Source organism: Chiloscyllium punctatum, chromosome 6 (genome assembly GCF_047496795.1).
Source record: "Chiloscyllium punctatum isolate Juve2018m chromosome 6, sChiPun1.3, whole genome shotgun sequence".
Classification (NCBI taxonomy): Eukaryota; Metazoa; Chordata; class Chondrichthyes; order Orectolobiformes; family Hemiscylliidae; genus Chiloscyllium; species Chiloscyllium punctatum.
The window spans coordinates 67,264,898-67,278,400 of record NC_092744.1 but is presented as its reverse complement, the minus strand read 5'-3'; the positions used below and the strand labels follow the sequence as shown (position 1 = coordinate 67,278,400).

The 13,503-nt window shown below is 35.9% G+C and overlaps 2 protein-coding genes across 10 annotated transcripts in view; one reads left to right on the top strand and one right to left on the bottom strand.

Moving 5' to 3' along the window:
• gigyf2 (GRB10 interacting GYF protein 2) overlaps positions 1-13,503 on the bottom strand; it is a 207,024-nt gene that overhangs the window by 78,178 nt on the left and 115,343 nt on the right. For 7 of the 8 annotated variants that reach the window (XM_072572842.1, XM_072572845.1, XM_072572847.1 and 4 more), the window contains one exon: positions 827-1,000. In XM_072572842.1, the coding sequence (XP_072428943.1) occupies positions 827-1,000 (174 nt within the window). Of the gene's footprint in view, positions 1-826; positions 1,001-13,288; positions 13,385-13,503 lie in introns of all 8 variants that reach the window. The other variant, XM_072572850.1, reaches the window with a different exon arrangement.
• kcnj13 (potassium inwardly rectifying channel subfamily J member 13) lies at positions 8,460-13,298 on the top strand. Of its 2 annotated transcripts, XM_072572851.1 has the most exons (3): positions 8,460-8,563; positions 10,477-10,975; positions 11,379-13,298. In XM_072572851.1, exons 2-3 carry the CDS (start codon positions 10,504-10,506, stop codon positions 11,993-11,995), a joined length of 1,089 nt encoding a protein of 362 aa, XP_072428952.1. In that variant the 5' UTR covers positions 8,460-8,563; positions 10,477-10,503; the 3' UTR covers positions 11,996-13,298. The 2 variants fall into 2 exon arrangements, with proteins under 2 accessions (XP_072428952.1, XP_072428953.1); XM_072572852.1 differs by lacking the exon at positions 8,460-8,563 and having other exon boundaries at positions 10,373-10,975.

The window sequence follows — 13,503 nt, the reverse complement described above, 5'->3', positions numbered from 1 at the left end:
AGTTTAATAATATCCTTCCTGTAACAGGACAACCAGAACTGGACACTACTCCAGAAGAAGCATCACCAACATCCTATACAAGGTCAACATGATGTCCTAGCTCCTATATTCAAAAGTCTGAGCAATGAAAGTGAGCGTGCTAAACACCTTCTTCATCACCCTGTCGACATGTGATGAAGAATTATGTACTTGAACCACTTATCAATCACCAATCTACTCTAGACCTACTTTCCAGCACTACTTTCAAATGGTATGGCACTTCAAGAGACAATCTTAAACCTCCCTGCTCTTGCATTTAACACCTCGAATCGAAAAAAAAAGTATCTTATATGCTTTGTTAACCAGCTGATCACTGGCACTATTGCCACCAGCAAACACCAAGTTTTCTCTGTACATCTACATTTCCTCGGGTTCAACCATTGATCATGCAATCCCTTGCCTTACTAGCCATCCCAAATTGCATCACCTTTCAGAATTAAATTCCAGTTGTCACTGTTCAGCCCACTAGACTATTCCATCTATATCCTCCAGAAGTTTAAGGTTTTTTGCGATTTACCACACAATTTTCATGTCATCTGTGAACTAAAATCTGACTTCAAGATCCTGTTTTAACAAAGTTTGTCTAGAACAAATTAAAATGCTGCCTTTAAAATTCTTTCATTCTTCAGTCACAAAGGTTCTTCTATATAGCAATACAGCCCTATCCTTAGAAATGATAGAAGTCACAGTTCCATAATGTACCCATATTAATACATTAAGTAGAGCATTGCAGACACCAGCCATCTCTTTAGTATTAGCTTGTCCAAAATGTATTCTGTCCTCATACCTGGACTATGAGGCTGCCATCTGTCCCCTTCCCGACGAGGTCCTGCTAAACGCCAACCTCCATCGTCGTCGTCACCATTCTGCTCATCCCTACTGACTCGCCAATTCTCACTCTCTGAACGGGTGAATTCATGCTTCCTTGTTGATGATCCCATTTCTTCAAAAGATGGTCTCCCTAGACACCAAAAAAATGCTTAATTTTAGACATCCCACCTAAATGCAAACCTTGGGGAGATTACTTAGACAAGATCCTCTTTTACTGACAAAAGCTATGATGCAAGTGCCCAGAGTTCACCCTGGTTTCGACACAGGAGCAAATGCAAGCCAAATCAATCTTGTAATAACCACAAATCCTGAAGTAATAATTAAAAGCCAAATGAGCACCAAATTCAGTTGATCACTATATTATTATAGATAATGTACTTTAGATAAGTTTCAATGTCCATGGTTTTGCAGTCTGACCTGGTAAGCAGATGACAGATGTGCAGATGTGACTACCATCTTTTCTTGCTCATGGATTTATTGTCCTATAGTACTTGACTCGACTAAAATTTTCAAACAGGTTTGTTCGCATGCATTCCAAGGTCAATATCAGCAACCATATAAAAACTTTTCCCTGTTTAGCATCCACAAATACACAACTCTTAAGCGAATCATAACATGTTAAACATATTTTTTAGCTATGTACAGCTTTGGATTGCTATAATAAGAACTTTACAAGAATTGAGAAAAGACAGAAGACTGAGGGGCTTGATTATGAGGGGATTGCTTAAATTAGCCTGTTCTGACTTGGTGGGGAAGTGTAGAATGTGATTTATTACTGTTTTTAGGGATTTTCAAGCAACTGGGTAATGTAGATCATGTTATTTGACCCAGTCCAAAACAGTAGAACTACAGAACACACCCTATAGTTCCATTCCAAATTAATTCTCAAATAGCATTTCAATGATTATTTAATTCATAGAACAGATTTCAAAGGTAGAAGCAGTTAGCATGCACAGTATTCAAATGATTTTTTTCTTTAAGATTACAGTATATAATTTCAGACATGGGACGTGTCAAGTACAGGCTACTAGAAAAGATCTGTTGATTTTGGAACTATGTTTCAAAAGCTCTCCGCTAATTAGGTTCTCATGTTTTCGGTCTGTAGACCAAATGATAAAAATTAACCACTAATTCCATCATGCCAGGATACCATTCTACAAGGTGGCAGACGAACTAAATCATTTTACTTATCTGCCTAGATAAAAACAAAGTGTCATGCAAAACCAAAATTTGCTGCCAAAGTAATACTAAAAGGTTAATTACATTGTTCCTTATGAGGAAATTGTTCAGGCAAGGTGCAGCTGTTCATAAGGAATCAATATCCAGAAGTTGCTGTTATGCTGCTCCACTATTACTTTTGCATTAACAGGATCTTTTCCTCAGCCTGTCCATTTAAAAAAAAACCCTTTTTTTTATTCATTTGTGGGATTTGGGCGTCGCTAGCTGGCTAGCATTGATAGCCCATTCTTTTTTGCCTTTAAAGTGGCAATGAGCTGCCTTCTTGAATCGCTGCGGGTTGACCCAAAATGCCGGTAGGGAGGAAATTCCAGGATTTTGACACAATGACTGTGAGGGAACGACAGTATATTTCCAAGTCAGGGTGGTGAGTGGCTTGGAGGGGAACTTGCAGTTGGTGGTGTTACCAAGTACCTGCTGCCCTTGTCCTTTTCGATGGAAGTGATTATGGGTTTGGAAGGTGCTGTCGAAGGATCTTTGGCGAATTTCTGCACTGCATCTTGTAGATAGTACACACTGCTGCTACGGAGCACCAGTGGTGGAGGGATTGAAGGGTGCCACATCTACAAACAATCAAGCAGATTGCTTTGCCCTGGATGGTGTCGAGCTTCTTGAGTGTTGTTGGAGCTGCACCCAACCAGGCAAGTGGGGAGTATTCCATCACACTCCTGACTTGTGCCTTGTAGATGGTAGATAGACTTGGGGTGTCAGGTGAGTTACTCATCGTTTTGCCACAGGAAGTCAAGTCTCACCACTTCAAATATAATTAAGTGGTTTACAACGTAATTGATTATTTTTTTAAAAACATCTGCTTGAATTCTCATCTCTTCAAATTTTGAATGTTTCATAGAAGCCACTTTTTTCTTCCTTTTCTTCAATCCCTCAATTCCTTTTTATCTAATTTGCTTTGTATACTTTGACATTAAATTCACCCTCCTTATTGTGTTTACTGCCAAATCATTAATCCTCAGTGTTTACAGTTACCCTGTTCAGTTAGTCATAGAGACTCAAGTCTCAGGTTTCATTTATCTCATTCACTGCACCCCATCAGATTACACTTGCAGCAACTTTGTTTTGGCAAAATCTTTTAAACCAAAAGCCGTACAGATAAATCTAACTAATGGCCATTAGAAATCCTGCTATGGTTAACTAGGGCTCAGTATTTAATCAAAATCACGATATTCAAAAGAAAAAAAAGAAACAGAATGTTGTTTGCGTTATTCTTTAATTACAGGTTAAAGTACACTCTTACGCTCCATGTGATAACGGATATAAGCTAGAGTACCCTGATTGCTGGCAAATGATTGCAATGAGGACCAAAGTGCGAGGGTCAAGAACTCAAGTTATCAATGAAGGCTTAGACTGACAAAAAAAACAAACATTTTACAGTCTTACTATAGGCTTGCATATGCAATGTTTCCTTCAAACAACTAGTTGTTTTTAGTTAAACACAAATTTTCACACAAGGAGTGTTCAATACAATACTAAAATCTATCAACAAAAAATAAAATTGGATTATGGTATGGCAGCTATTATATGTATTACCCATATAAAAGTGACATCCTTTCAAATGAAGATATACTTTGCTAACATCCAAGTATCTTATCTAAGATAGGATCACAAAAATCATGGGTTATTTAAACAGCTTCAAATCTCCGTGGGAGATATTGTTCAAACTGTGGTGCAAGTTAGCTCATGTGCAGTCCAAAAAAATTCCAAACACGCATGTACCAAACTTCAGAAATATATATTTGAGACTGAAGCTCAATGTGCCAGCCAGACAAACGGGGTCAGATGGACTCCCAAATTCTTAACTCGGGTCCACTGGCAAGCCAAGTCTTTAAATATCAAGGAAGACTGTACAATATTTTTTATGCTGCACAAATTTATGCCTTGCAATTTTAATAAAAGCTCTCACTAAACAGATTTGCGAAGGCAGAACAAAGAAACAAATGGCAAGTAGTCAGACTTTTGTAGGACTATTAGACTATGAGAATCACTCTTTGCTCATCCTCATCTTTGCTATGACTGGAAATTCATGAATTTTAGAAATACTAGAACTACCTCAATGGGGTCAATAAAAGCAACAAAAGGCAGATATGTTTTCTCAAGCAATGCCAAAACAGTCCAAGGTGGTGGACTTTAATGACAAACTTTGTACTGCTGATCAGCCACCCATTCTACAGCCAACTGCATTTTCCTTTCCACTGACTACAGTGAAGGGAGGGGGAAATAAATCAGCAATACATCTCAAATTATTGTGGGTGTGCTTATAGCAGCTTTTCATTTGGCATGGAAATCTAAAACATACTTTATGCAACTAATTAAGACCATTGTCACAATAAGGCTTCTTGCAATACTGAATTCTGTCCCTCTTAATCTAATATCTTTTCAACTTTGCACACTTCTGAACAGTTAAAAGATCCCCTTTATTAATGCTATGTGTTGCCTCACACCAGGACTATTTAACAGTGAATTTATTTTCTTCAGTTGTCAGGGAAGAATATGACACTGGGAATAAATTAATGCAAGGGACGCTGGCCACTTACGTGGGAAAGTATTTACAAATTGGATGGAACTCCAACGCAATAGGCACCTGACCCAGCAGCAAGAATTGTGGAATGTCGAAGCTGGTCAGAATAGAAGCCGAGTCTCTCAGCATTAACATCTTTAGTTACAAAAATGATGCAGAGGACTTGCAAGTTAACATTGCTGAATCACTGCTTAGGAAAAGGGATATGCTAGATAATGATCGATGAAAGAGTTTAACATCTGCAAAAGATTAGTCTCAAAAGATTAAGAGATGAAAGTTCAGTTACATTTAGAACCATCACCATATCTTTAAGAACATACATTTTAAAAAATAATTTATTTAATTTCTATTCATGGGAGCTTACTATGCACAAGTGGGCTGCCTGATTAATACATTAGACCAATAATTACACAGTGACATAGCCTAGAGGGAGCAATGATCAGACAGCATGGCAATTGTCAATTGCTGTAACTCTGCCCTAAATTTATCTGAGATTAGAGCCAACAAAATATTTGAGAGTAGTGCAATTCACTGCTCTGAGGTACTTCAATGGCTTGAAAGTGAAGTATAACGTGCAGACATTATGAAAAGTACAAGTCCATTTTTGCATGCAAGTAAATATCCAACTCCATATTGGAATACCGTCATTTTTACTTGTAAGACTTCAATAGGATTTATTATGTTACATCTGAAACTAGACTTCTACCAACAAATAGTACTTAGGAAATGTGAGCTCCTCAACTATTCAAAGCTGTGTTGAAAATTAGCTCAAGTTTTGGACTCAAAAATTCAGGATGGGATATTAAAGGGTGCGTGGAGTGAGGGAGGGAAAGAGTGTAAGACATAAGAAAAAAAATCTAATGTTACCATGATAGTCTATAGTAAATCTGCCTTTAGCAAGAGATTTCAGTGAAGTTATGACCATGGATTTACACATATGGGATAAGGAAGAAAAAGCATTATTTTGTAGATTTGGCAACAAGATTTTGTTAATAAAACAATATGTAGCAAAAGGTAAGAAAACAATCGTTGGTAAGACAATGGAAAAATGAATAGGGACTTGAATCACGAGCAAGATTTCTGATGGTTAATATTGGAGGGCTCATTGGGTGGCTAGGGAGGAGAAGAGCAGGCATGAGGAAGACTGAGGGTGGAGAAGGGGAAGCAGAGAGGAGGAAGGATGATTTGTTAATGATGAATTCATAGATGTGTGCAAATATGAATATTGAATTTATGAATATCACTGCAAGAAATACTTTTAACAATGGGATGTGTGAAAGGAAGCATGTAATTATGGTTGAATTCAATTGAATGAGTTATTGTCACTTGCATATTGACACTACCATTGCATCACAAGACCCAATTGGCTATATTCATATCTATACAAGTACAGTCAAACTAAACACTTGAAAAATTGATCCAAATTCTTGGTTATGCTATCCCTTGAGATATTATCATCAAACTATTAAGTATTAAAACGGATTCAGTCTTAGCTGCATTTGAGCCATAGTTACAGTAATTAACCGTTGTCATGGCTCCCTCTGGGCTTCGTCACTAAAGATATGATAATCTTCACAGCCTTCACAGATTGAGGACAAAACCAACTGTGTTTTACAGCACATAAGTGTGAAAATGTCTAGCTTATCTCCAGTGACATAGCCAAGAGGGAGTTATAATCAGACACCATGGCAAAGTCAATTGCCGCAACTCTGCCCGAAATTCATCTGAGATTAGATCCAACAAAATAGTTGAGAGTAATGCAATGCGCTGCTCTGAGGGATACAATAATCCATATTCAAGAATTTTAATTAAGTTTCAATTGTTTAAATTTAACAATAGTCATATAGATTACCACATACCTTATTTATTGCATTTAAATTGCTTCCCTCCCTTTGGTGATCATTTATACATCAAATACTTCACACACAGTGAAACAGGACAATCCAGGTTTTTCATTTCTCCATAACTATCAGTATTGCTCCACAATTGTAGTGAGGGAGGTACAGTTCAATAACAAGGCAAAGAGGGCTTGACAGTGTCCATTTGTAATTGACTTGAGAGAAATGGAATGCCACAATGCATCAAATGTTTAACAAAAGTTTTCATAACTAACTGACAAGCCACTTCCCATGGCCAACCCACCTGAAGATCCCTAGACATTATGGACAATTTAACATGGTCAATTCACCTAACTTGCACATCTTTGGATCTTTGCATTGCACCAAAATGTTTGCACAAGCAAAGGAGATCTGTTTCTAATAAGAACAAGTAGTCTTTCACCAGAGTAATCAGGATCCTACATCATATCCAGAGGGCAGATGGTGGAAATGTGATGTGATTCTCCAATAAGCATTCTTATTGAGCACTTCCCAACACCATGAATACAACCTGACAAAATTATTTCACTTCTTTTAATTGTGTTGCTGAACAAAGAGACCTTGGAATGCAAGGTCCTTGAAAGTGGAGTATCAGGTAAATGGGGTAGTGAATGCGACGTTTGGTATGCTTTCCTTTATTGGTCAGAGCATTGAGTATGGAAGGTCATGTTGCAGCTGAACAGGCAATGGTTAGGCCATTTGTGAATATTGTGTGCAATTTTAGTCTCCCACCTATGAAACTTGGAAAGGTTCAGAAAGGATTTACAAGGATGTTGCCAGGCTTGGAGGGTTTGAGCTGTAGGAAGAGACGGAATAGTCTGGGGTTGTTTTCCCTGGAAGCATTGAAAGCTGAACGGTGACCTTATAGGTAACCTTATGAAGGGCATGGATAGGGTAAATAGATAAGGTCTTTTTTCCCTGGGGTGGGGGAATCCAGAACTAGAGGGCATAGGATTAGGGTGAGAGGGAAAAGATATAAAAGAGACCTAAGGGGGAGCTTTTTCACACTGGGGTGGTGCATATATGGAGTGAGCTGCTGGAGGCTGATACAATTCCAGCAGTTAAAAGGCACCTGGATGGGTATATGAATAGGATAGGTTTTGAGGGATATAGGTCAAGTGCTGGAAAATGGCAATAGATTAATTTAGGATATCTGGTCAGCCAAAGTGTCTATTTCCATGCTTTACACCTCTATGACTCCATGACCATCTAAAGACAAAATTAGTTCAAAAAGGGAGCGAGAGATCATATTGTAAATGACCACATTACTAACCTATATAACTCCATGACAAAGATGATAGAAGAGTATGTACACACAAGCCTTATCTTCAGAGTCTAGTGACCACCGCAATAAAAATTTTCATATGCATCCATCAAGCAGAAAGTTAAATTTACAAGCAGTGAGAAGTCACCTTTAAATTCTACATATTTTGGTTAACTGCCTAACATTGAGAAGTTTTTATTGAACACATTTTACAAGATTGTTCATTTGTGCCATGTAATCATTTGCATTCGTAAATCACTAATTTTATGGTATATGCAGAAAAATCAATTTGAAATACTTTAAAACTTAACATTTAACGCATTAGCATGTGTAAAATTTAAAAGTACCATTTTAATTTACATCTGAAGAAAAAAATCTGACATTAATTCACTTACAGGCTTTAGTTCGATAAACATTTTGTCAGAAGGTGGTTTTGATTTGTATCATTTTTATAGGGAGGGGGCATGAGTAGAAATTTAAATCACTTCTCCAATAAACATTTACTTGAACCACCTAACATCAAATATAACCTGACATGTCTCACTATTTCAACCCTTTTAATTGGCCACCTGCGGGCAAAATGACTAATCTTATTAGTTCCAAAAGGAAGCAATGGTTCATATTGTATATACCCACATTACTAACCCATGTAACTTTAACAGATTACCACATAAGAGCATACACACAAGCCTTATCTTGTGTCCACCGCAATAAACAGATTCATAGGTATCAGTAAAACGGCAATCCAAATTTGTGAGAAACATTTAAATCTTCCAAATTTTGGTAAGTACCTGATATTGCAAAGTATTTTTATTTATCTAATTATACGTGGATGCATGATGTAAATTAACAAACGTAATCATTTGCATGCATAAACATTAACTTATAGAGATCATTTTCTTAAGATTTTAAAACTTCAGGGAAGATCACATGCAATCTACAGATTTAAATGCAAATTTAGGGATCAAAAATTCAAATGTAAAGCCACATTAATACTTCATAGATAGTTACTTTAATTTTAATAAAACATTTCAATGTATATTTGAAAACATGTTCTACTGCAATCTGGGGGGAAAAAAGTACTTTTATTAAATTGGGAATAGTGAATTAACCAGCAACCACATTCAAAATCTCAGGAGGGCCCATGTACTGCATAAGTTTATTGGATAAATCAAACAGCTACTTTTAAAGTCAATTTGATTCACTTATGCTTCATGACACTGGTTTAATTCTATCAGCCCAGGAAATGGTGTAGTTAGTGGTTACGTATATGTATGTCATTATTGAAAGTAAAGATCCTGTGGTTTACAAAGTTAACACTGGAAAAATTTCATTGTGGATAACTAATCTTCCAGTTTACACTTAATGTACATCAATAATTGAACATTTTATGTATAGAACAACATTCAAGTCACACTTTTGTAATGTATGAAACTATTGCCAACAAGCTTGCAATTGAAACTGCATATTTTCCCTCCTATAAGTAACAAAAATAAATAAATTTTAAACTAACCTAAAAACTTTGCAATATAAAGTAGGCACCCAAACCAAAAACATTTTCCAGGAACTTTTCCAAATTGAAAGCGAAAAGAATGCAATTAACTAAAAATTCATATGGAATCTTGCTAATCTCATTTCACAGACTGAGACACTGCAGGTAGTCCTTGCAAATTCATTATTTCATTTTAGATCAAACGGCTACATGTCTACTTTTGTAGAATGAAAAAGTTAATTTGGGCCTGCAGTTTCTCTAATTTGAGCCACACAGACCCCTCTAAATTACTAGCTGTATTGTAGCTGCATTAAAAATCTTTAACAATTCTAACAATTTATTGGGTAGGTCTAAGAAACCCTGTGGATATTTAAACCTATGTATGGGAGACAATTTCCTTCCAAGTAATATTTGCCAAGTAATATAATGACATCAACCATTACTAGGGCCTTACGAAGCCATGAAGCAAACAATTTTGACCACTGACTTTTAACGAATAAATATCAAGCTTATTTTATTATGGTTGATCAGCTCCTTAAACTATTATTCAATGGAAGTAATGACTATAAAATAAAAAAAGAGTTTGCTAAATAAACACAGTTATTACATTTACACAGAATTAACACTTCCAAGAGCATTTTTCAAATCAGATCCTTACCAGTTAAACTGAAGGAATAAATCTGCAAACTGGGCTGTTCAAAATATTTTCATTTGTGGTAATTAATTTAAATCTTGACATCCTACATCCAATTATTATCACACTTTTAGTGTGCTCTCTGAAAAGCCAGATATAATCCAAAACTAATATATACAATCGTCAGAAAAAAAATTAAAATTATACCTAATCTAAACACATGCCAATTGCAAAACATCCACACCAACATTGCATCGCAGAAAATTAAGTGTTCTTTCATAAATCAGCTTCCATTCTCAAGCATGCCATTTTTTTTTAAAGAATGAGAATGCCAGCAAGTTGCAAATCCATACCCTACCCCACCAAACTAGAACAGTACATGAGCTCTACCTTTTAGGATGGAACCATTTGCACAAAAATGATGAAAGGTTACTTAATCAGTTAACAGATAAATAAGTAATCTTACAAATCCACAATACATGAGTAATTGCTAAAAAAGATAAATACAGACAATGAGGAGACAATTAAGTCAGGTTGCAAGCATTAATGCTCTGACAATATGTTCTACAGCTAACTCAGGAAAGCAAAATAACAGACATGGTTTTCAATGACAATGAGGAAAAAGACACAGCACCACTTGTAGCCTCCTGGTACAAAAGGATCGTCTCCAAGGATGGGCACAGCAATCTACAGACAGAGACCCTCAGTAGAAAAAACACTGTATACCTGAAAGATATCTGGCCAATGTTAATGGAAATGAAATGGCGTTGGATGTTACTGACTTTCTCAGGAGCTTTTATTACTCATTGGCTCTTTTTTGCCTGCTTTTGGTATTTATTGGCATATACAAATGGAGATTTAGATTTGCCAGATCATAACAATCCTCCAGAAAACCACACCATCTGTGTGAAATATATCGACAGTTTTACAGCAGCCTTCTCATTCTCACTGGAAACTCAGCTTACAATTGGTTATGGAACCATGTACCCTGATGGTGACTGTCCTGCAGCCATTGCTCTCCTTGCTGTCCAAATGTTATTGGGACTTATGGTGGAAGCTTTAATTACAGGTAAATTTTCTTTAACAGAATTCATGATAAATACTGTTAGGTTCTGAAATAGCCTGGATAAGTGAATTATCTACAACTATCAAACCAGGTTAAAAATTTGTGGAATTGCAATAAGGACATTTAAGAACTTACTAAAATTTTGTACCTTTACAATGTAGTTTTCTGAACTTTTGCAAATAATATGAAAGCTAATGATTGGTTACATGCTCAATTTATATTAAGACTATTCATTGGAATGCTTGTAGAAGGACAGAGGTCATGTTTCATACTTTTATAGTTTTTTTTAATATATATAACACATATATATAAAAATATATACACACACTATATATATTAATGTATAATGCTGAAAATTATGCTTGTTTTTACACAAAACTTTACTTAAAGCAGTTCATTTTTACAGGTGCCTTTGTAGCAAAGATTTCCAGGCCAAAACTAAGAACAACTGCAATTAAATTCAGTTACTTTGCTACTGTCGGACACCATGAAGGGGAGCTTTGCCTGATGTTTAGAGTAGCCAACGTACGGCAAAATCCATTAACACATGTTAAAGTATCTGCTATTTTATACCAAGAATATAAAAACCAACACCTTCACCAGACAACCCTCGACTTCCACATTGACAACATGAACTCAAACGAATGCCCTTATCTTGCCTTCCCACTTACGTTCTGCCACACTATCAATCAAAATAGCCCGCTTTATCGACTGATTCAAGGAGAGATGCCAGCCTACTATGAGATAGTAATTATTTTATCAGCGGAACAGGAAGGCACAGCTGAGTCTTGTCAAAAGAGAACCTCATATACACCGGAGGAAATCAAACTCAATCAACAGTTTGCCTCTGTAATAAGCTGCACTTCCAAAGGATACTACAAAATTGTCATGGAGAACTTTGACAAGACAGTTTCTGGACTTCCTATGCTACTTAATCCAAAGAAACCAAGGCAAAATGATTTTGTTGTCAGCATTAACAGTGATCATGCTGACACTACCTTATTCAGACATAGTTCTGTCTGAATCATTAACTTGTCCAAAAGGCTATCAACTGGAATATCAAATGTCAAATTGCTGCCATTGTTTGAAGAAAAGCTACAAAAAAAGTTTTAAAAGCTACAATGAGGAATTATTGTCAAAATCCACTCCTTAAATTATCACACCAAAACATAATCAAGGATCTGGGTACTTCAGGACAGTTATTGACAAAAAAAGAGATAAATATATATGATCACCATCTAAACAGGAAATGGTACCTTGTATAAAGACTGCAAAAACTCAACCTTGAAATACAATAGTCAGTCCTTGTATACAACTTATTTCATCCTGTATGATTCCTGCCATCAAGTTTCAAGATTTATTTGATCAATATAGTTTAGATTTGTTAAGCAAGCTCATATGTTGGACTGTGGAGAGGGGGCTGAGATGATTGACAGCTAATGAATGCAATTTAAGTGTACAAGAAAAATGTTACAATAAGGTACACAATTACTAAAATCAGAATAATCTGAGATATTGGAGCTGATTTATTTAATGGCTTTGGATATATCAAAGAAAATCTTAGATATAAAGGCAAAAATCAAGCCTTCAAACTTTGATGATAAACCACAGCTATGTCTAAACAATCATTAACAATGAAAAATACCATTTGCCGTATCTCATCCCTTAAAGTTTCGTACTTAAATTAAAAAGTTACAAATGACTTTTACCTTTGACACCGAAGTTTAAAACTGGTAGACGAGTAATTATTTTGCAGCTCAATTTCCAAAACAGAAAATTGGGCTGAATTATATTATAAAGATGATTCAAAAATTGTAAGCATCATTCTATTCTTTTGGCTTCAATATTCTGACTAAATGGTTAATACTTAAAATAACATTAGCCTGTTCAAGGCTAAAATAGAAAATGTAAATAAATTTAGTGGCATAGTTACATAAACATCTTCCACACAAGATCTTTAGTCAAATGCAGTCCAGAATTTAGCGGATGTGGGTTTGGGGATTTAAATAAAAAAAGATGAAAGCTTCTGCTATAATGTCATTAAGATTGCATCAAATTATTAGTTCAATATACAAATCTATCCCTGCGTCTGCAGAAAGATCTTCATTGAAGTACTAAGTTCGTGGGAATTGAAATAAAACTAATGAAATATAGCTTGCTGTGATGAGTTACAGGAAAGGGTTGAAAGTTACATAATCTCAAATGACAGTCCAAAGTTTATTGATGGCCGTTTGCCCTGCAACTGAAGCTACACACTTCAATTCTTTTTACTTTTCCTGGTATCATCTTTTAATCTGAATGCAGCTTTTCGTGTACCTGGTTAGTGTGTAACCGATGTTGACACAGGTTTCAAAAATAGAAAAATAATTCAGTGTCTTGATGTATCATCTCTCTCCATGTGCGTAAACATTCCTGCGAGTGAGCAGAAGCGTTAAGACTAATCACTGCACAAATTAAAAGAAATTTCTTTCTAAACGTGGCAAACTACCATCAATTCACTAGCATCTAAAATTACTCAAAACCTGATATTT